This window comes from Suricata suricatta, chromosome 10 (genome assembly GCF_006229205.1).
Source record: "Suricata suricatta isolate VVHF042 chromosome 10, meerkat_22Aug2017_6uvM2_HiC, whole genome shotgun sequence".
In the NCBI taxonomy this organism is placed as follows: Eukaryota; Metazoa; Chordata; class Mammalia; order Carnivora; family Herpestidae; genus Suricata; species Suricata suricatta.
The window spans coordinates 124,427,725-124,452,436 of record NC_043709.1 but is presented as its reverse complement, the minus strand read 5'-3'; the positions used below and the strand labels follow the sequence as shown (position 1 = coordinate 124,452,436).

General features: G+C 38.3%; 1 protein-coding gene across 1 annotated transcript in view; it reads right to left on the bottom strand.

The window, feature by feature from the left end:
• LOC115305366 (ankyrin repeat domain-containing protein 26-like) overlaps positions 1-24,712 on the bottom strand; it is a 115,012-nt gene that overhangs the window by 9,439 nt on the left and 80,861 nt on the right. Inside the window, exons 20-27 of the mRNA XM_029955586.1 lie at positions 21,891-22,083; positions 20,028-20,208; positions 17,401-18,357; positions 15,495-15,647; positions 12,930-13,000; positions 12,515-12,602; positions 9,606-9,718; positions 8,381-8,507 (exon numbers count right to left, since the gene is read on the bottom strand). Of these exons, the coding sequence (XP_029811446.1) occupies positions 8,381-8,507; positions 9,606-9,718; positions 12,515-12,602; positions 12,930-13,000; positions 15,495-15,647; positions 17,401-18,357; positions 20,028-20,208; positions 21,891-22,083 (1,883 nt within the window). The remainder of the gene's footprint in view (positions 1-8,380; positions 8,508-9,605; positions 9,719-12,514; positions 12,603-12,929; positions 13,001-15,494; positions 15,648-17,400; positions 18,358-20,027; positions 20,209-21,890; positions 22,084-24,712) is intronic.

The following is a 24,712-nucleotide window of genomic DNA, read 5'->3' as shown; positions in this document are numbered from 1 at the left end:
ACTTCTGATTCAATTTCTTTGATGGTTATCAATTTTTCAAATTTTCTATTTCTTCCTGTATCAGTTTGGTAATTTGTATGTTTCTAGGAGTTTATCCATGTCTTCTAAGTTGTCCAATTTGTTGGCATATAGTTTTTCATAATAATTCTCTCATAAATGTTTGTACTTCTTTTGTGTTGGTTGTTAGTTCTACTCTCTTATTTGTGATTTTATTTATTTGGGTCTTTTCTATTTTCTTGTTGATATCTCTGGCTAAAGCCTTTATCAATTTTATTAATTTTTTCAAAGAACAAGCTCTGAATTTCACCTATCTGTTCCAGTTTTATCTTTTTTTTTTTGGTTGCTTGCTGTATCATTCATTTCTGCTTTAATCTTAAATTTTATGTTGAGAGAGAGCACACACAAGTAGGGGAGGAGCAGAGAGGAAGGGGAAAATCCCAGACAGGTTCCACGCTGCCGGCACAGAGCCCAATGCAGGGCTGTCTCGCAACTGTGACATCATGACCTGAGCCAAATCGAGAGTCAGACACTTAACCTGTTAAGCCACCCAGGCGCCCCCTGGTCTGATCGTTATTACTTCCTTTCTTCTGCTGGGTTCAGGCTTCACTTGTTGCTCTTTATCTCGCTCCTGTAGGTGTAAGGTTAGGTTGCTTGAGATTTTTCTTGCTTCTTGATGTAGGCTGCTTTCTATTGCTACATACTCCCTTGCAGAACCACTTTTGCTGCATCTCAAGGGTTTTGGATCATTGTTTGTTCATTTCCATTTGTATACATGTATTTTTTCATTTCTTCTTCTACCTTCTGGTTAATCCATTCGATGTAGTAGCATGTTATTAAACTTCCATGTATTTGTGGTCTTTTCAGATTTTATTTTCTTGTGGTTGACTTCTGATTTCATAGCATTGTAGTCAGAGATGTGTGGTGTGACTTCCATCTTTTAAAAATAATTATGGCCTATTTTATGTTTGTGATCTTTTCTGGAGAATATTCCATGTTCACTTGAAAACAATGTGTATTCTGTTTTAGGATGGAATGTTCTGAATATCTCTTAAGTCGATCTGGTCCATTGTGTCAGTCAAAGCCACTGTTTCTTTGGTGATTTTTTTGTTAAGATCCATTGGTGTAAATGGGGTGTTAGAGTACCCTATCACTATATTATCAATTAGTTCCTTTATGTTTGTTATTGTTTAATGTACTTGAGTGCTCTCCCGTTGGGTGCATGAATATTTACAATTGTGAGATCTTCCTATTCAGTTGTACCCTTTAGGGGCCCCAGATTGGCTCAGTCAGCTAAGCGGCCGACTTTAGCCTAAGACATGATCTCGCAGTTTATGAGTTCAAGACCCGTGTAGGGCTCTGTGCTGACAGCTCAGAGCATGAAGCCTGCTTCATATCCTGTGTCTCCTCCTCTCTTGACCCCTCCCTTGCTCATGCTCTGTTGCTCTCAAAAATAAACATTAAAATAAATAAATAGTACCCTTTATTATGATACAGTAGCCTTCTTTGGTTCTTGTTACAGATTTTGTTTTTATTTATTTTGAGAGACAGAGTGGGGGAGGCCAGAGAGAGGGGGAGAGAAAAGTCCAAGCAAGCTCCACGCTGTCAGCATGGAGCCCAACATGGGGCTTGAACCCATGATCCATAAGATCATGACCTGAGTCAAAACCTAGTCGGCTGCTCAAATGACTGGTGCACCCAGGTGCCCCACAGTCTTTGTTTAAGACTATTTTGTCTAATGAAAGTATTGCTACTTTTTCTTTTGACATGATAAATTTTTCTCCATCCCAGTTAATATCACATTGTCAATAAGTTATATTAATATACTAACATACAGTGTGTATAGTGTAGTGTGCTCATGGCTTTGGGAGTAGATTCCCATGATTCATCCCATATGTACAACACCCAAGGGGTCATCCCAACAAGTGCCCTCAATGCCCACTACCTGCTTTCCCCTCTCCCCCATACCGCTATCAACCATCAATTTGTTCTCTGCATTCAAGGGTCTCCTATGGGTTGCCTCCCTCACTCTGTGTTTGTAACTAGTTTTTTCCCTTCCCTTCCCCTATCGTCTTCTGTGACATTTCTCATGAGCCACAAATGTGTGAAAACGTATGGTATCTTTCTCAGACTTATTTCACTTAGCATAATACCTTCCAGTTCCATCCACATTGCTGAAAGTGGCATGATTTCATTCTTTCTCGTTGTCAAGTAGTAATCCATTGTGTATATAAACCACATCTCCTTTACCCATTCATCAGTTGATGCGCATTTAGGTGCTTTCCATAATTTGGCTATTGCTGCATTTGTTGCTATAAACATTGGGGTACATATGCCCCTAGCAATCAGTACTCCTGTATCTTTTGCATAAATTCCTAGTAGTGCTGTTGATGGGTCCTAGAGTAGTTCTATTTTTAATTTCCTTCAGGAACCTCCACACAGTTTTCCACAATGGCTGTGCCAGTCTGCATTCCCATCAACAGTGCAAGCGTCTCCTCACTTTCAGTCTACAGGGTCTTGGTGTCTATAATGAGTCTCATATCAGCAGCATATAGATAGGTTGTTTGTTTTTTTAATTCATCCTGTCACCCTATGTTTTTTGACTGGAGTATTTAGTTCATTTACATCCAAAGTAGTTATTGACACATATGTATTTATTGTCATTTTACTGCTTGTTGTGTGGTTGTTTCTAGAGATTTTCTCTAATTCTTGTCTTTCTTTGATGTTTCTCTAATTTGTTTTAATGATATATTTGGATTTCTCTTTATTCTTTGCATGTTTATTAGTGGGTTTTGGTATATGGTAAGCATTAATTTGTAGATCACCTCTTCTGCGTGCAGCAATCTATATTAAGTTGTTCATTTAGGTGAGGACCCATTTTTTTTTGTCCTCCCCATGTTTTAGATACGGTATTATATCCTTTTTGTGTGTGAGTTCCTTGACAGATTATTTTCACAGAAATACTCATGTTTCCTGCTTTTACATTTCCTGCCTTTATACAGCCACTTTTGATCTCTGCTTTCCACTCAAAGAGTCCCCTATGGTATTTCTTGCAGGCTGACTTAGTGGTCACAAACTCCTTCCATTTCTGTTTGAGAAATTCTCATTCTCTCTGAATTATAGCCTTGTTGGAGAAAATATTTTGGCTGCAGAGTTTTCTCATTCAGCACTTTGAATATATCAGGCATTTCCTTCCGCCTTGCAAGGTTTCTGTTGGAAACTCTCCTGCTAGCCTTAGTTTTCCCTTGGAAGTTAATGACGTGTTTTGTTGCTTTTAAGAGTTTTAGCAGTGGGGTGCCTGTGTGGCTCCGATGATTAAGCATCTGACTCTTGATCTCAGCTCAAGTCATGAGCTCACAGTTCATGGGTTCAAGACCCCCATTGGGTCTGTACTGACAACATGGAGCATGGCTGGGATTTTTGTTCTCTCTCTCTGTCCTTCCCTGCTTGCACTCTCTCTCAATAATAAACCCTGCAATTAAGAAAAAATTTTATTTAGCAGCGTATTTTGTAAATTTAATTACAAGATACCTTGGTGTTGATGTTCTCTGTGCCTTCTGAATCTGTATGTCTATTTTCTTCCCCACATTAAGGAACCTTTCAGCAATTATTTCCTCAAATCAATTTTCTGCCCCCCTCTCTCTCTTCTTCTGGGACTCCGATAATATGAATGTTATTACATTTGATGGAGTCACTGAGTTCCTTAAGTCTTTTCTTGTGTTGGATAATTCTTCTTTCTCTTTCTCCGCTTCATTGCTTTCTGTTACTTTTGTCTTCTAGGTCATTAATTGTTCCTCTGCATCTTCCAGGTTGCTGTTCATTGTATCAAGCATGTTTCTAATAGAATGCTATTTTTTTAATGTTTTTATTTATTTTTGATACAGAGAGAGACAGAGCATGAGAGGGGGAGGGGCAGAGAGAGAAGGAGACACAGGACCGGAAGCAGCTCCAGGCTCTGAGCTAGCTGTCAGCACAGAGCCTGACGCGGGGCTCCAACCCACGAACGTGAGATCTGACCTGAGCCGAAGTCGGAGGCTTAACCGACTGAGCCACCCAGGCGCCCCTCAAGCATGTTTCTAATCTCGTGTACTGCACTCTTCATCTCTGCTTCTTTAACTCTTTCATGTCTGTGATAAGGGTCTCACTGATGTCTTCCATTCTTTTCTCAAGTCCAGTGAGTATCCTTATGGTCATGCATTTAAGTTCTCCATTAGGCATGTTATTTATATCTGTCCCACTGAGATCTCTGTCGTGGCCTTATCCTCTTCTTTCAATTTTGTCTAAGTATCTGCCATCTTCTGTTTGTTAGAAAAGCAGTTATGTCACCTGCTCCTGACAGTAATGGACTTTATGAAAATGACAGCATGTAATGCCTAGGATCTTGCATTTCAAGGAGTGCTACCAGTGTGGGTTGCATGAGCTCTGCTGTTTTGTTCTGGCTGTGCTAACATTCAGGCCAATCATTTGTAGAAGCTCTCCTTTCCCTGCTCTGGGGAGGGTTTGGTCCCTGGCTTGAATGTAGCAAGCTTTCACTAGGTGTGCTCTGGTCTGCCTACGAAATGAGACCTGCCACCACCTCCACTGGAACTGAGACCCTGCCACACTCTCTGGTTGGAGGATGTGGTGTGGGCAGGGGTTTGTCCTGGTCTTCTGGGGAAGGGGTCTGCTGTGCTGGAACTCATGTAAGAGTGAGTGAGAAGGGTAGTTCCACCAGAGTGCAAGGGGGCGGTGCTTGGCGTAAGTTAGGCCGTGGTGCTTGGTGTTAGTGATGCACTGCTTCCTGCAGGTGGCTTTGTGTTTGTGCTGAGGAGAAGAGAAGGAGAAGGTGACAGAGGGCTGCTTTGTTTCTCCAGAGGGGTCTCTCTCAACTTTGCCTCTCATGGACATGGTCTGAGAGGAGGAAATAATCTCCCTGCTGAGTGCCCTGGGCACTCTTCAGATCACTGTTTCCGTGCTGTGATCCTCCCAAGTTGTTTGTGGGCCCTGTCTTCAAGAGCAGTATGGTGCCCTCAGGGCTCTTTCCCAGCCAAACCTGATGCCCTTTCAGACTCCAGGCGTTAAGCCCTACTTGATTGCAAGAACGCAGGAAATTCAGACCCTCTTGTTTTCCAAGCCAGTGTCTATGGGGAAACTTTATTCTCTTTGTGCGTTTCCGTGTGCTCCTCTCTCTCACCCTTCTCTGCGACCATGACTCCCTCCCCTCCGCAGCAGCTGGGATCTGTTTGTCTTCTATACCACATTTCTGCATCAGCTGTCGTCTTTGATGTGGCCTCTTCTTTCCCTTTAGTTGTGGAGTTTGTTCTGTCAGGCTCTGGGTCGATTTCTGGGGTATTCAGGATGAGTTGATAGTTATCTTGTTGTATTCATGGGATGAGGCAAGCCTTGGGTCCTCCAAATCCTCTGCCATCTTCCTGTCTCTAAGCTTTTCTTTCCAAGATGCCCTTTAATTCCAACAATTCTTACAACTAGGCAGGAATGCCTCTTTAGAATTTCCCCTCAAGTTAGGGGAGTAGAAAGTATGCTAAGCAAAGACACATATGATTTGAAGTACAATAGTTGAAAAACTAGAGTCAGTTTAATAACCAAAATTGGACCTTTTATCTGATTTCAATTAAAAGAAATAGGCAGCTTTGTGTATTTTTTAAATCAACTGAATACTGAATCTTCATTCTCCCTTCCTCAGTGAGGAAATAAAGAGAACATATGGAATCATTTTTAACCTTTTCAGTAGCAAAACAAATTTACTGTTCTTTGGCACTACTTAAACTAACCACAATTTCTCCTTTACCTTCCTCCAAGCTTGTTAGTGTGGCGACGTAAGACCGTCTCGTCTTTATGTTGTACCACAATGCTTCTCTGTCATACAAACTGGCTTTGCATTTTTTATGTAATTCAAATTACTAATCTATTTATCTCTGATAAATCTATTTAATACTACCTCATTTTTTTTTACAGCTGTCTTATTGGAGTGATGTAATTATACACTGAGCTATGCATATCTTTCTATTTAAGCAAAAGAAGTATGTTTTCCAAGAATGTAGGATCTGTGCCAAGAACAGGATTAACACCAGTGTGACACACGAGAACCACATCAAAAGAGGATCTAATTGTGAATTGCAAGATGATGGATTAGCAAGATTTCAAAACAGGAAAAATGAACAGCCCAGAGTTAATCTTTTCCTTCCTAGATGGTGAAAACTATGGGTGAGTCTATGCATTACAATGAGAAAATAGAATATAATGAAGGAAATAGTAGAGAGTCAACAGATACTATGACCAAGATTTGATGGAAGTGGGAGGCACTGAATGAGAGACTAAAAGTTTAAATAGGAGGGGCACCTGGGTGGCTAAGTCAGTTGAACATTGAACTCTCAGGTCATGATCCCAGGATAGTGGGATCAAGACCCATGTCAGCCTCCACACTGAGTGTGGAGCCTGCTGAAAGTTTTCTCTCTCCTCCCCCTACCCCTCTCTTCACTGTGCATGCTCTAAAACTAAAACTAAAACAACTACAGAGACAGAATTCTATCTTTTTGAGTCTTACTTCACATTGAGTCATGGGGTCAGCAAGGCATAGGCCAACAAAAGGGTCCTTTCAAGAAGCAAAAATCAGGGCGCCTGGGTAGCTCAGTCGGTTAAGCCTTTGACTTCAGCTCAGGTCATGATGTCATGTTCGTGGGTTCAAGCCCCGCGTCAGGCTCTGTGCTGATAGCTCAGAGCCTGGAGCCTGCTTCTGATTCTCCTCCTCTCTCTGCCCCTCCCCCTCTCATGTTCTTTCTCTCTCTGTATCAAAAATAATCATAAAGTTTGATTTGATACTGGCATAAGGATAGACATATAGACTCATGTATTAAAATTGAGAATCTACAAATAAACTCTCACATTATACTGAACTGATTTTCAACACGGGTGCCAGACAATTAAATGGAACAATCAGTCTTTTTAAAAAATGGTACTGGGACAAATGGATATCCACATGCAAAATAATAAAATTAGACCACCTCATCGCATATATACAAAATTAACTTAAAATCTAAGAGCTAAAATTATAAAACTCTTAGGTATATATGTTTGTGACTGGATTTAGCAGTGGCTTCTTAGATACGACACCAAGAGACAGATGAAGTCTATCTCATCAAAATTAAAAACTTCTATGCTTCAAATATCACCATCAAGAAAGTGAAAAGGCAAGTCACTAAATATGAGAAAATATCTGAAAATCCCATGTCTGATAAGGGATTTGTATCTATGATATTTAAATAACTCTGACAATAATGAAAAGACAATCCAATATAAAAATGGGCAAAAGAATTTAGTTCTTTAAAGAAGATATAGAAATGGATAATAATCACATAAACTGCAAGATGCCGTTTTCTCACCCACTAGAATTGCCATAATAACAACAAATGGACGACAAACATTGGCAAGAATCAGGAAAAATGAGAATCCTCAACAACTGTTCATGAAAATGTAATGTTACTGCCACTTTGGAAAACAGTCTGACAGTTCTTCAAAAGGGCTAAACGTTAAAAAAAATTATTTAAAATTTATTTTAGAAAGAGGGAATGTACAACTGGGGTAGAGAGAGGGAGGGAGAGAAGCCCAAGCAGGCTTGATCCCACAACTCTGATCATAATCTGAGCTGAAATCAAGAGTCAGCCTCTCGACCAGCTTAGTCACCCAGGTGCCCCTCCTCAAAAGGTTTAAAAATCAAAAAGAAAAAAATCTAACAGAGTTCCCATATGAACCAGCAGTTCTATTTATAGGTATATACCCAAGAGAAATGAAAACATGTTCACATAAAAAGTTGTACATGTGTGTTCACAGTAACAATATTAAAAATAGCCAAAAAGCAGAACTCAAAGGTCCATCAACTGATGAATAAATGTGATGTGTCCATGAAGTACTGCCACATGCCACAAAATACATGCCAAATGAAAGTATGTGTCATGAAGGACCACATACTGTGTGATTGCACTGATACGGAATCTCTAAAACAGGCAAATCTACAGAGACAGAGCGTAGTGATTCCGCAGGGCTGAGAAGAGGCAGGAAGGGGAAGCTGGCGTCGGGTGACAGCGAAGGCGGAGAGGATTTCTGTTCGGAGCGGTGAGATGTTCTAACACTGTGGTGCTCTCTGGGCAGGACAAAAGGCAGCGGACTGCATACTTTGAGAGGGCTGCTTGTTACACTCATTGTATCTCAATAACGCTGTTACCAAAAGAACCCTGTGCTGTTAATGTTCTGGTGCCGGGTCACGGTGTGCTGCTTGGCTTTAGCTCATCAGCCCCGGTTTAATGCCTGAGAGAGTGAACAGTATGGCCTTTTCACTGAAAAATACATCGGCTATATTTTGGGGCCCCAAAATTTGATTTAAAATTACCTTATGTTTTAACATGTTAATCTGAATATTCATTTCAATTTGTTTCATTAAATCACCATGGAAACTAAGCTCTCCACTTTCAGATTCATTTAACTTTCTTCTCGTCGTTTTAAAGAGTTTCTTAAATCTGTAGAAGGTATACAATGAGTTAGGTTCTTTAAGAGTAAATATTTAATAATTATTTAAATAGATATTATATTCTATCATCTAAACAAATGTAAAAATTACGATCTCTCTTCTGTCCCAGTCTCATACTGTTTGAGAGCATACTAACTAAATTATAATCTTGGGTAAAATATGCAAAGAAAATTTTTATGACACATATGGAAGTTAAAGGGTTAAGAGATCTTATAAATGTTATCAATATCCATTTCAGTATGTTAATATAAAAAATTAATCCATTATTGAATACTGGCTATAAACCAGAGATTAGTACCCAAGATGAAGAAGAAAAGCACTCTTACATATGAATGTTTTAAAAAAATCATACAAATACATTTTTGTACCTACTGACCACAGTCTACAAGAAGAAAAGAAAATACATACAGAAATTATCAAAGGAGATCATTCAAAATAGAAAAACAGGAAGGAAATATCTGAGTTGAGAGGACAAAGGAAAAGACAGGGCTTTAGAAGAAAGGAAATCAACAAAGAGATAATGTGTAATAGTCTATGGAATTGTTTTAGGAAAAACTCTGGATCCCTTAGCACATTAGCAAAGTGTAAGGGATGCAGAACAATGTACAGAAAGACATTAAAGGAGAGAAAAATTTGATAGTAATCAGATAACAAACCTAAAGACTCTGCAAATAAATAGAAAGGAAGCCTGGCGGGAGCTTCAGAGCCATAGGAAAACATCTGAGTGGTAAAAACATGATTGCTCATTTTATTCTTCTTTACATCAGACACATAGTTTTTATGTATATTTTATACCTAACAAATGCAGAAAGAAAATATAAGCCAAACCAAGGTAATTTTTGATGTTAAATGAGGATACAGATAGCTTAAATCTGTTTGAAAGGAAGAACACTATTAAAAGGAAATATTACCAAAGAAGAAAGAGGGTAGTCAATGAGGAGTGCAGTTAACATTATATGTTAAAAGCATTATTGTTATTAAAGAATCAGTAAGAAGTGACGTGTAATATTTTGGTATGAAATCCTATTTGAGACTTTAGTGAAATTGATTAACAAATGGCTAAAATGATCTGAAAAATTAGTCTTACCCAGTGATCTCTTTTTCTAATTCACCATTTTTCTTCATTTCTTGCTCCAACCTATATTCCAGAGATTGTTTTAACTCAGTAACTTTCTCTAGTCGTTCCCTGTCATCTTCAGACTTCGAAAAAAATGTTAAAGAAAATTATTTTTAAAACTCTACATTCTTCTTTTGTAAGATATTTCTCATGAATTTATGAGTAATATGTTTAGATGGGTTTACAAACTACATTTTATAATTTAAAATTTAAAATTTGACTTAATGTATAACCTTAAATTATAAAATGTAGTTTATAAACTTGATGCCAATAAAAACAAATTTCAAAAACAAGGAAACTTCCTTAACACAGCTTTAACTAATTTTACATTTTCATCTTTATTTTTTCTGGAATTTAAGTTGCCAAGATTTACTTGTTATTATAGAGGTTCTTACCCATATTAATACTAAGTGTTAATGAAAACTTTTTTTAAGTAGCTGTATTTACATTTTAGTTTCTAAGGACGCCCTAGAAACATTTGCATCAAAAGCCTAAGATACTCTAGGTTTCGTGGGATCATATCTTATTTAAGATATTCTCTGAAAACTTCCCAGGCAGTCCTCATTACTGTTTTGATGATCCTCTGACTTTACAAAGAGATACTCCCATTCCCTGCAAGTATTTCAAGCATTTTCTGCAATATTTCAATAGCTCCTTTTCTATTAACCATTTACTTCACTTTTGCAGCCTTGTCATGCTGCTTCTCCCCTTTCACTGGACTCAGACATTCTAGAATGTATCGTCTCATCTACAGATTCAACTTTTCTTCACTTATTTCCTTATATTACACTATTTTTCGATCCTGTAATTCCACTAAGAAATTTTGAGTCTCATCACGGGCCTTTTATTCTAAGTCTTTATCCTGCTTCTCAGCAGCAGCTAACAATGAAATGCCCTTCCTCTGTGCTTCTAGCCCCGTTTTATTGCTAAAGGCCAGCAACCCCTGACACTGCGTCCTTCCAAATGCTCTCGAGGCTTCAAAACCAGAGTCTTCACGCTACATTTCCAGCCTTGACCCCCTTACTGACGCTCTTCCTTCTAGTTCCTCAGAGACAACACCCTCAAACACACACTCAAAAACCATTACTTGATATGGACTACCTTTGTAGACAGCTAATCTTGTACATTTTATTTTGACTCTTTTTGGGGTTACTTTGAGTGTATTTTTCTGGTTAATCTTAGGGGATACCCTTACCCTTAGAATGCTGACCAGCAAAGTTTTTCACAAGGGCTGGGTTATCAATCGTTTGCCTTTGTTTCCTTTTGAGTAATTTCTTATTCCATAGAGATCTGACCTTATGGAGGTCTTCCTCTGAAGTTCCTTTCAGACGCGTCCTTGACTATGTTGGTAGGAAGGTTCAGTAGGCTAGAGCTACCTCTTTTTCCCAACAGCTCAAAATTGTGTTCATCAAGTATCTTAACCCAAATCCCCTTATCTGGACTGGGGATTCATGAGGTCAGAACCTTCTAGAGAAGTCAGGGGTATGGACTGAGTTGGTGGAAAGCTATCTATGTTTTTTGTTTCACATGGACATAACCTTAAAGTGACAATTTCATGCCATAACCCTAATTCATATTTCTATAGGAATCTACAGAAAATCCCTTATTATTTTTTAAAAAGCTGAATCAGTTTCAGATATTCTTATAACATTTAGTTTTTGATACCTTCAAGGTTTCTTTATGACAAGCAGCAGGACAACTCCTAGCACCCTCATTCACAAAAGACTTCTTATCAACATAGTGTCGCATTACTTGCCTGAGAAGTACGGTAACACAATGTATCTATAAGAAATCTAGAAAAAAATAATTCTCAGTGTTTCTTCAGCCACAAAAAGGATCAGTCAACAGAATGTTCTCGTTCCCCCAGAATGGGCAAAGCTGTCTAATGAAATCTGCATGTATATAGCTTTTGTTACTGAAAGAAACTAGCTGGTCAGTGTGTCTACCTCATCGCTCCCACTGAGGATTTACAATGTAGTCCTCTCGTCCGAAATCACGAGTAGCCTCTTCTACAGAGGAGGGGGAGAGCGGCAGGACATTACTGTTCTGCTTGGGAAACAGTTATTCGGTTTCACTACGGATCGATAAATTAGAATCCTGAATTGCACATTATTTGATTCTGAGACTGAATTGTTAGATCTTTGAAAGGCTGATTAAGTGAATAGAAAAAAATTAGTTTCTGAACTTGCAATGCTAGGAGCACTATGATACTCTGTAAGGCCCAGACTGAGCAGTCGTTTCTACTTTTTCACTGGCATTTCTTTTCCTTTACAAAATCCAACACAAGAAAATTCCATTCTTTTGAAAATTCCATTCCTTTGAGAAAAAGTTTTGCATAATGATCGAGTTGTCATTCATGATGACAATAAATTGCATATTTGTAATTACGAATTACAACAAATCATCATTAAAATCACCCATTCTCAAAATCTCACTGAAGGGTTTAGATTACAAGAGAAAGTCAGAATTCAAAGATCAAATCATTACTCAAAGTTTGGGGAATTTTTAAACATCCTGAAAATATTAGCAGAGAATCAGACATCTGTACGCCAACGCTCACAGCAGCAGTAGTAACAACAGCCAAACGGTGTAATAACCCAAACGTTCACTGACTGGATAGACAAAATGTGGTATATATAAAATACCGCTTTTCTTAGACTATCACAATCTCTTTTATTAAAACCTTACCACATAAATTATTAATTTATGAATTCAATCAACTTCATCTATCAAGAATTACATCACTAGTAGCAAGCAGTAAGAACCTAATCAATTTTTTTAATCAGTGAGATTTTTCATACTATCCAAAACATTCTTGTGGTCTAATGCTAGAATAAGAATTATTTTTCAATGAGACAGAAATTAAGGGACTGACTTACCAAACTTGACAAGTTTTTCTGAAGCTGTTCAATTTTGTCCGCTTGGTTTTTGATTGTAACTTGTGACTTGGCATGTTCAACTTCAAGCCTAAAATGTAGATTTTAAAATAATTAGTCTCACGCCTAAATTAAAAAAAAAATACCATATAATTTCTGAACAAACAAATGAAGACATTACAGAAATTCTTAAAATTTTAAAAGGAGGAAGATTTGACAATTGTGCCATTTTCTAGTTGTGTTTTTGTGGATAATGTGCAAAATTTAGAGATAATATGCAAAAATTCTGCATTTGCAAATAGCTCAAAGCTGCAACTTTTCTCCAGCTTAACAATGTTATCCTAATATATTTCCCATACTGCACTGCTTATCTGCTTTATAAATCTCAAGTTATTTTCTGTGATGCTTTAAATTATACTTTTGCAAATGATCTTCCATCTTCGCAGCCTGTCTTAGGGCGTCTGTATGTCGATCCTGTGCTTCTTGCAACTAAAATAAAGAAAAAAAGTACTTTTAACTACTGGCAATCTAGTATAACACCATAACCTGTTTTTATAACTAAAAAAAAAATTTTTTTTTATTTGAGAGAGAGAGAGAGAGAGAGAGAGAGAGAGAAAGAGAGAGCGAGCACGCACATGCAGGGGAGAGAGCCAGAAGGAGAGAAAATCTTAAGCAGGCTCCAAGCTCAGGGTGGAGCCTGATGTGGGGCTTGGTCTCACAACCTTGGGATCATGACTGAGTTGAAATTAAAGAGTCAGACACTCAGCCAATGAAGCCACCAGGTGTCCCTGCAACTACAAGCTTACTGGACACAGCCACACTCTCCTCCACATGCTGACTTATGGCTACTTTTATGCCGTAACAGCGGAGTTGAGCTGCTGTAACAGAGACCTATGGCCTACAAAGCCAAACATATTTCAATGCTTTTATAGTATAGTTTACCAACCTTTATGATAAAACAACATTTTTAATGTTTTTGAATTATATATTATCAAGTAAACATAAATTTATACACTAGTCAAATGGAGGAAATCTAGGAAATTACCTTACGGTAAACATTTCTACTTTCATATTCCAAGCACCACATCAACTATAATTTTAAACATTCACGTATGTGAATGACCATGGCTATTCTAGTGGTTATAGAATTTAACATGCTCTTTTCAGTGACAAATAGGTATTTCATGGAATAGATTGAGAAATAATATGTTCATAGGAGCCAGAATGCTTGGGTCTGAATTCCCAGTTCCGCTGGTAATTAGCTGTATAAACTGAGCAAATTACCTAAAATTTGTGTCTCAGTTTCTTCCTGTGTAAAATGAAGATAATAATAGCATCTAGTGGGGCACCTGGGTGGCTCAGTCGGTTAAGCATCTGACTCTTGATTTCAGCTCAGGTCAGGATCTCAGGGTCATGTGACTGAGCCCCACATCGGACTCCGCAGGAACAGCAAAGAGCCTGCTTGATTTTCTCTGTCTCCCAATCTGCCCTTCTCCAATCTCTTTCTCTTTCTCAAAATAAATTTTAAAAAATGATCTTAAAAAAATAATAATCGCCTCACTGGGATGTTGGGAAGATTAAATTAGGGAATATACATGAACGACTTACTAAGGTATGTGGCACACAGTAAGCTCTAAGTGTAATTAGCATTATTGGTGCTTTATTTTATGTTCCAATAAAAGTTAATTTGGGGCAGATGGCCCAAATTGCTAGTGGAAGTGGTCTCCTACACAAATCATACTGAAAGTATTCTTCATACCACTGAATGTGGCAGCGAATGGGGAGCATGAGGCCTGGAATACCTCCTCAGTCCTTCAAAACACTTTCACCAATGCCACTAGCCAACAGTACTTTTGTTCCACTTACAATAATATGACTTACTTCTTCTCTCTACTACTCAGTGGACAATGAAAACATGAAGGGAAGCTACTCACAAAGGACCAAACATTGTGACTCCATTTAGATGAAATATTCAGAAGAGGCAACTCCACTCCAGAAAGCAGTGGACTGGTGGTTGGCTGAGGCCAGAGGCAACGAGGAAGGGCTCCCTTTCAGGGAGATGAAAACATTCTACACGACGGCCGTGATGGCTGCACGCGTCCACTCAAGAGACCCTGAACTGTACGTGTCAAATGGGCGCATTTTTTGGTGTGTGTATTACACCTCAATAAAGCTTTAAAAAAAAACCCAATGGCAGGACATAGGTAATTTTCTTAATTCTCTCTTTCGGGCATATATACTGTTCATGATCTGAATATTCCTGTGCTTTTACAACATACATGAAGGAAATGCCTAAGTTCAAGTGGTTTGTAAAGTGACCTTTCTGTACAGGTCATCCTGAAGTCAGTGCAGGTTCTTCATAAAAGTGAGGATGAGAAGACAATTTTCTGAAATCTTTCATTAAACATTATCTTCTCATTTTACCTGGCTTGCCTCATCATGGTAATAGAGATATCATTAAAAAAACATTGTTTAGTAGGGGGAAAAAGTCTCTTGGGACACCTGGATGGTTAAGTCAGTTAAGCGTCCAATTCTTGATTTCAGCTCAGGTCATGATCTCTTGGTTCATGAGACTGAGCCCCACACGGCTCTGCACTGACAGCAAGGAGGCTGCTGGGGATTCGCTCTCTCCTCTCTCTGCCCCGCCCCTGTGAACACGCACACACGCACACGCCCTCTCTCTCAAATAAATAAACTTAAAAAACATTAAAATTCAAGAAATAAAAATAAGTCTCAATTTCTGTGAAGAACGATAAAAAAGTCTTAACTTTCCTAAGAGTAAATATTGTAAGAAAAAATGTCTAACACGAAGAGTAGAATCAAAGTCAGAGTTTAAGAAATAAATGCATTGTAAAGATACAAACATCATAATAATTATGATGAAAACAAAAGAAAGTGGTCCGTGGAAAATACTCTCCGAAAACATGTTATATTACTTAACCAGCTATAAATTGACTGTTGACAGGTTACATTTAATACATACCTGACATTCAATTTGACCTAATTTCTTCTTTAGATCCTGTCTCTCCTCTTCTAAACTGAGACGATAAGATGACAGAACTTCCAGGGAAGCCTCGGACATAGACTTTTTCTTCAGACTGTCCGCCAGCTCTTCCTGAAGTTGCCTCACAGCTACCTAGGAAGACGTATCTGTTACTGGTTTCATAAATCACCTTATTAGGAAGTTATGTTAATAACATACAACTCTAACATAGGTACTTTGAGAAATATCATACATTAATTCACCCTCTTTTCCTAACATGTACACATTCCTGTTTACTGAGCTCAGGTAAAGACGCAAAAGGTATTTTCCCACCTAGTCAGTATTCTGTCACTTAGATAATGAATTCAGCCCCACTATCCATTCTCCACTAACGAGTCTGCAAAGCTTCATAACCTACAGAAGTCTCAAAAAGAAATGGGACACAGGCGGGACTAGCAGTGGGAAATTCCAAATTATGAAATGTTTTTCCTCTTTTTTTTTTTATCAGAGGCTTAAATTACCATCAGAGCTCCTCACACAGTCAGTCCTCTGCTCGAATCCTTCTAGTAGATTCCTATCTCAGAACAAAAGTCAAGTCATCCCGGTGGCCTGGAAGTCATTCCAGATTACCCCGCTTCCTTCCACCTCCCTCCCTGACTCAGCGCCTGCAGCTCCCTCCCCTACTCACTCCGCTCCTGTCAAACAAGAATCCTGCAACCCTTCCTTAGTGTAAAATGGAGAGCCAATGCCAAAATAGTAAGCCAAAGAGAGATACAATTCTCTTTGTACTGGACAAACCTAGGCCCAAATGATAGTAATTGAGCTTCGAAATGAGCAAATCATTTGTAAAAATGATTAATGTAAGTTATAAACAGCAGTGGGAAGATTAATCAAATATAGCTTTGTTAAGACTCACCACAGTTGTCCCAAATTATGATTTCATGAAAAGTAGATGCTTTTAAAGACTTAAGAGATTGTAGGACATGATTTGAGACTAAAAATTCAAATCTATGCAAATGAAAATAAAATCATACCAACTTAAAATGTATAAAAAGCTACCAAAGGAAAAGTATTACCAGATAGAGCATCTACACTTCATTTCACCTGGGAAATCTACAGTTTACTGTCCAGTTAACCCACTTAATGGAATCTTAATTGAATTTCAAAATACTCATTTTACATTTCAGTATTTTCATTTACCAGTTCACCACATATAAAATATGATGGCAAAGATCAAAATTATTACTGGAGGGGTGCCTGAGTGGCTTCGTGGGTTAAGCCACCAACTCTTGATTTCGGCTCAGGTCATGAATCTCACAGTTCATGAGTTCGAGCCGTGCAGAGAACTCCGTGTGGCAGTGCAGAGCCTGCTCGGGATTCCCTCTCTCTGCCCCTCCCCAGCTCATGTTCTCTCTCTCTCTCAAAATAAACTTAAGAAATTACCATTGTAGCAGCATAAGACTATTATCTACTAATAACTTATTTTTCATTTTTTAATGTTTTATTTATTTTTGAGAGAGAGAGAGCGTGAGCAGGGAAGCGTCAGAGAGGGAGACACAGAATCTGAAGACAGGCTCCAGGCTCTGAGCTAGCTGTCAGCAAAGAACCTGATGCGGGGCTCAAACCCACAAACTGTAAGATCATGACCTGAGCTGAAGCCGGACACTCAACTGACTGAGCCACCCAGGCGCCCCACCAATTCATAGCTTAATGTCTTAGAGTTATATAAATGATACAGTATCTTTACTCAAATTCAGGGACCTCTCAGGTCTAATTTTCATTTGCTCCATATAAGTTATGTTTTTATATTGATTTCTAGTCTTTTTTTTTTTTAAATTCTAGCAGATTCAAAATTCAGCCATAATTTCTGGAAATCTGAAAAATACTTATCTTTCTGCATACTTACTTCTCTTTCTGCTTTCTCATTTTCATATTGATACATTCTTTCCTTTAAATGATTACACTCATCAATTAACTCTTTATTTCTTTCTTCCAGCATAAGACCTTGTTTTTCACTTTCAGCTTGAAGTTTTTTTATGATATCCTGAAAGTGGTTTTTGATAATAATTACTAGCTTTTCATTATCATTGGCTTTGTTATAAGCATCATCTAATTGCTGTCGAAGCAACATATTTTCACTTTGTAGTTGAGATAATCTCTCCTCTAAGGACTCTTGCTTTCCAATATATTTATTCACTTTACTTAGCTCGTTCTGATACATGTGTTCAATTTCCTTCTTCTGACACTCAATTTGGCTTAGATCTCTTTGTACACGTTCTAAAACTAAAGTCTTTTCTCTGAGAGCATCTTTTGTATGATGGAACTCAATTTCTAGGGTATTGAATTTAGTTTCAACTTGAGCAAGTTGCTGAGAAAGAATTTCATTGTTATCTTTTAGAGTAGACATATCGAAATTCATTTTGGCCTGTAAATGAAACTTTTCATCTCTTGCTCTCTGGAAAACAAGTTCTAGGTCTCTTCTTGATGTCTGACTCTGATCATGATCAGGTACAGCGGTAGCCAGTCTAGCACGGTATGATTCAAGTTCTTCTTCCAGTCTCTCTTTATTTTGCTTTTCATTCTCCAATTTAGACTTTAGCATTTTAATCTCAGCTGTCAGAAGATTAAGCTGTCCATTATGTTGGAATATGGTTTCCGTTAATGTCTCCTCCTTCTGTTTTATGGCCTTTTGAAGACTGACATTCTTTTCTTTTATCATTTCAATGTCATCACAATATTTCTTTTCCTTTCCCTGGTTCTGATTCTTCATGGTGTCTATTTCCAGTCTTAGCATGGCAATTTCCTCCTGCAACATGTGATTTGTGTGCAACAGATCTTGTTTTTCTTCATGACTATCGGAAACCTAAGTAAAGCAAAGGAGATTTTCAGATAGCACTTAATAAAATGACATTATCATGATTTTCTCTGAAATTAAAGTATAACCTGTGTTTATATAATGAAAAGGTTGCAGGGGGCGCCAAAGTGGCTCACTCTGTTAAGTGTCTGACTCTTGATTTTGGCAAGCATGCAAAAAAGCAGGCAAGCATGCAAGAAAGAAAGATTATAGTAAGTGAATATCCAAATGGAAAAAAATGTAAAGTTTGCTCCAAATCTCAAACTTTATAAAAGCATGAATTACCTGAAGTTCAAATGTTAATGGAAGATAATGAATGCATCAGAGTAACAAAGAATTCAAGAGAAAAAATTTAAGAACCTCAGATTTCTTAAACTGGAAATGCCTTTCTCTGGTTTACAACAAACCAGAAGGCCTGCAATAAAAGATTCATACATCTGACAAGATTTAAAAATTGAGTTCCCAGTCTGATATCTAACGCAGCTACCCCACAGTCAAATCCTTAGCTCTGTATAGACTTGGACAGATTACATTACCTAAAATTCCTTTTTCCTGAGAATACTTCATAGACATCTACTTTTCAAACATTTCTATAGTCAGTTATAAGAATCACATCTATTGATAACTTACAAATCTAGGCACGGTACTAGAAACACTTCTTTTCACATCAAGGAACTCATTTGGTTATCACAATTCTAGAACGGAGAGATGGAAAATGCGAGCTGCAGGGCTCCCCCAGGCCTCCCCCTCCACAACAAGCACTCCTGCACCGACCACTGCTACTTCTCTGGCGTAAACACATCAATACAGAAGAAGTCTTATACTTCAAAATACTGAGTAAATACGGTGAAATTTATACATCTCTTAGGAAATCATGAGATTATTTATTGTTGCAATAATTTCCTCTTCATGTTGAAAATAGTAATAAATATAAAATAGGGGAAATAAACTGAACTATTTTATTAGGAATAAAACACCTACAAATAAATTATCATGAAGAATATATTATGGCATCCCATTGTTTTCAAAAGTTCCTTGTAATGAACGAGGACACTACTTGAAGCAACCCGTTACTTTTCTCAAACGCAGGAGACTCGATACCCAAAGTATGATCTCCGAACTGCTACATGTGTCCGCCTTGCTCATCAGCGGAAGTGCTGAACTAATGTATCAAGACAGTGAAGTAACTGTTCCAAAGCAAAGCATATGTTGTTAGGAGCAGTGGTTTTGAGATGATGGAAAGCTCATTTCCTGCAGAAAATAATAAAAGTCTCTCGTTTGGATGAAGATGTTATGAATGTCACTATTTGTAACAGACAAATGCATGTCATTAAGAACATTATTTTATCCAATGAAGCAGAAATGCCACCATCCCCCACGCCCCTCCCCCCAATATATGTGCTTTTAAAATCCTCTATACTTTCCATGATGACGGGGTTGGGTTTTTAAAATATATATACATACATGGAGAAAAAAGTAATAATACTTAAAATATTTTGAAATACATCTGTGTACATATTTGTATATAACTGAAGAAAATACCTCAGAATTCATTTTCATACTAGCCATCTATCTCCATTTGTTTGCAAAGGTGATTAAAAGGGATACTACAAAGTTTATGTATAATATACCATATAATATTGATGGAAATACACAATTTTTATCAAAAACTAACTTACCTTTTCCAAATGATTTTTTACAGGCAATTCCCTGTGTAGTGTTCTAACAGTGGCTTCCAGCTGTAGTTTCATTTCAACTTCCTTAGTACATTGTTCTTGTGTTTTTTGTAACTCCTCCCTAATTTTTTCATATAACTTTTCAGTTTGTCTTCTTTTTTCTTCTTCTTGTTTTAAAGCAAATCTGCAATTAAATGTGTTTCTTATAAAATTTGCTTTGTTAGAAATAGAGCTCAGTTTATAAGCCAGTTCCACATATGTTGGCTTATTATCCAAATTAAATTTCTATGTTCTCCAATTTTTTTCCTTTCCAGGGCTCATGTTTTAATTTCTCACTTCAACCTCTTCCAAAAGATATATACAGATGAATAGAAGCCACGAGAAAACATTATGCAACTTAGTTTTAGTCAGTAGTCACTCTGGTAGATGTTGTAGGGAAGGAATTTTGAAATTATGCAGGAAAGTCGGAGTTGAAAATTACCCTCTTCCCCACAGGCATCAATATTCCTCCATGGGACAGATAGTTCCTAATTAAAAGAAGTTGCTATTTATAAACAAATTTATAAATTCACTAGAAATAAAATGTCAACGTCACAGGCACCTCCAGCAGACAGCATCTGCAGAGGGACACGTGCGGATGACTGTCGTCCAAGCCTGGGCCAGCGGGTCTCAGAGCCATTGCCCTACACTTTTTGTTTCTTCTTCCACAACATCTGCACCTTACCTTGCTCATTATTATCTACTTAATGTATCATTTAAAAATACCGATTAGAACGCAGGATCCATATTAATTGAGTAAACAATAAAGAATAATATGTGTTTTTAGCATAAACTTTTGGGTTAATTTTATCTACGTATTACAGAGACGTTGAAAAAACTTATCAGTAATCATTTTCCAGATTACTTTTTAAAATATTTATTCATTTTTGAGAGATAGAGAGCACACGCAAACAAAGGAGGGGCAGAGAGAGAGGGAGACAGAAAATCTGAACTGGGCTCCACACTGACAGCAGAAAGCCCGATCCAGGGCTCAAACTCACTAACCCTAAGCTCATGACCTGAGCCAAAGTCAGATGCTTGACAGACTGAGCCACACAGGCGCCCCCATTTTACTTTTTTTGTTAATTGAGAAAGAGATGGCACAAGTGGGCAAGGGTGGAGAGAGAAAGAGAGAGAGAATCCCACAAGTGGCAGAGGCAGAGAGAGAGGGAGAGAGAAAGAGAAAAGCGGGGCACACCCGAAGCAGAGCTAGTGCTCACCCAAAGGAGGGCTCAAACTCATGAGAACATGACCCGAGCCAAAGTCAGATGCTTAACCAACTGAGCCAACCAGGCGCCCCCACTTTACTTTTTCTTCCCTGCATATGTTAAGAATAAAACTGAATAAATTTTCACAATTTTTCTGTCTTAAGAAAAATGACCATTTTATATTGTGTTGGTGGGCATATAAATTCATATAAACTCTCCTGAGAACAATTTAAAAATATGGATCAAAGGCCTTCTTTAAACATTTTTATACGTTGTAGAAACAGATTTATATAAAAGACATTCCTTACAGCATTAACTAGAATATAGAAAAATCAAAAACAAGCAAAATTCAATCTGTTAAATAATGAGGTTTCCATATGGTGGACTTTTTATATGGCCACTAAAATTATGATTTGGAATATACATTAAATTATTAGAAGTATTCACTGTTACAAACTTGCTGTACTATTTCCAAGAATCTCACACTTCACAACACAAAAAAAAGTTTTCTTTCCTGTAAAATCCCAGAAGGGAGATTAGCAATTACAAAACTTCCCCTACACATCTGTAGTAAAAAAGTAAACAGTTCAAGTATTTCTTTAAAACCAAGATGCTATACCTCAACGTGCAGAGTTCACGTTCCCATTTCACTTTTTGAAGCTCTAACTCCGATTTCACTTCTTTTGTTTCTGATAGCTCCTTTCGTAGTGCATTACCATTTTTTTCCATTTTTTTAATTTTTCCCATAAGTAGTTTACAGTGACTCTTTTTAAGTTTTATTGAATCCTGGATTTTCAATAAGGCAACAGAATCTGCATCACAGGAGAAACAAAAACAGAAATAAAATAGAGAAGTACTTTTTCAATTTACAGGACTGTGCATTTTCAACTCACTCATTCACACAATGAATAAATATACACCTTCAGTGTAAGACATTCCACTAACTCTCTGGAGAAAACAGAGAAGAGCCCGGCTACTGTTCAGCTTAATGTCTAGTGAAGGAGAAAGACAACTACAATGATCATTATAAATTCATATGGTTCCTATTAGAAAACAGATATCTATGATCATAACTTGAAATTGATTGCGCCCAAGGAAAATTTCCCTGAGGAAGAGATAAGTATACTGAGGAATGAAGGATAAGCAGGAAGGAATTAAGCAGAGGAGGAGGAAGATCACTCTACACAGTCCAGACCATATGCCAAAGTTCCACTGTAATCTGCTCCTGGCCAAGATGGAGTGACACGTACTGATTTATCTTCCTACCTGAAGCAAGCAAAAACAAGAGTGACAAAATACATTTTAAATGATTTTCAAGACACGGGACTTCAGGCAATGAAGGACAATGATCCCTGAAAACAAAACAAGTCAGCCTAACACATGCCCAAGCTCACTGCCTTGAGAGAATTTGCAGGCCACGACACAGGAGAAAAAAAGTATATAGACTCCACCAGACTCCTTGAATTGAGGAGACGAAACTGAGAGTCTGGTGAATTCAAGGATGACAGAGATGGCAGGTCAGACATGCAGGAGAGGAGAAGGCAGAACCCAGAAATTGGTTATAAAGACAGAAAAATGATACACCACATGAACACTTGACAAAAGAAGGTTCAGCTGGAGTTGCTATTTTAACACCACACAAAATAGTTTTCAAATCAAAAAAATTACAATAAATAAGTAAATCAGCAATAAATAATACATCAGTTTCTAAGGAAAAAGGGGTCAATAACAATCCTAGAGGGGGCAAGATGGCGGAGAAGTAGGGAGCTCTGTAATTTTCACCCACCAGCATTTTTCAAACTATGAAGGACTGAAGCCACAATACTCTGACCTAAAAGAGGGGGGCGGGGGCACAGAGGAGCCAAGATGGCAGAGAGGAAGGGAGCTCTGTAAACTTCGTCTGCCCCATCTATCGAACTGAGAAGGACATTACTCCCATCTGCAAGAACGAAAGGAGAATATACTGACTCCAGAGAGAAGACAACCTCAAAGGTACCTGAGGAGTTGGCGGCAGTGGTGGCCAGGTACACGCTCCGCCTGCAGGAGCACACAGCTCATTTCCGACAGCACCCAGCGCCTCAGGCAGCAACAGCCCGAATCCAAGCCGGCCCCAAGAGAAACTCATCCCTCCCCCAACCGACAGCGATCCCGACTGGGGGACTGGGGGCTTGGAGTCCACAGCAGTGTCTGTGAGGGCGTGTACTTCACCTCCTGCTGCACACCTCGCCTCAGGTAGCACACCTAACCTCAGGCAGCAGCAGCCGAAATCCCAGCCTGAGCCAAAAGAAACTGATTCCTCTCCCTAAGACGACAGCCACCAAAGCAAGTACATCTCATCTGTGGTAGCATAAAAGTGCATGGACTAGGATTCTGAACTGAGGCGGGCCTGGAAAATACAACTTGGCTCAGCTGCGGCACAAGGAGATTTGACTCATTAGAGAGGCCAACAGTGCCTAGTTCCAGGGGAGCATGGCCTGCCACCATTTTACTCTCTGCAGCCACCAAGGTGGAGCCTCTGAGAGCAGCCCTCCAAGACCTACCACACCAAACCACGCCTATCAGCAAGGGGGAGCTGCTTTTTTTTTTTTTAGTCCTTTTTCTTTTTTTTTGGACTTACTTTTTATTATTATTACCTTTTTTACTTAAATTTTTTTAAATTTTTACTCATTTCCCTTTCTCCTCTCTCCTTTTTTTTTCATTCTTGCAATCCAGATATATTCCCCTGCATCTCATCCTTATCTCTCCCCTCAACTGGTCATACACTTTTAGATTGTCCATTGTCCTTTGTTGTCTCTGACCCCCTTTATTGTTTCTTCTCTTCTTTTCATCTCTTTCGTCTCCATTTTCTTTTTCCTTTCCCCCTTTTAATTTGTTTGATTTGTCTGTGCGTTTGTGTGCTTCTGTTCCGTCTGTGTTTGTCTGTTTTCCTTCTTAGGGCTACACCAAGAAACAATCCAAAGTGTGCATGTCGGCGAGTCTCAAATATTGCTGAGTAGGGAAATAAAATATTCAAAGGCACAACAAGAGAAACTGAGAGACACCATTAAAAGAATATTTCCTGAAACAATAGCCCCTGGACAGTCAATAAGCCTCCTTTAACAGAGCAGTATTAACAGGTGCACAGTGCACAATGAGCTTTTTAAAGCTGACAAGAGACAGAAAACTAGCAAACATGATAAAACGAAGGAACACTCCCCTGAAGAACCTCCAGAAAGAAGTCACAGCCACAGAACTGCTCAAGGCAGATCTAGACAACATACCGGATCAAGAATTTAAAAAACTTGTCATAAAATTAATCATTGGGGTTGAAAAAAGCATCAAAGAAGCAAGTGACACAATGACTAGGCATTTTGAAAATAGTCGTGATGAGTTAAAAAAGACTATAAATGAGGTGAATAACAAAATGGAGGCAGCCACCTCAAGGATTGACGAGGCAGAGAG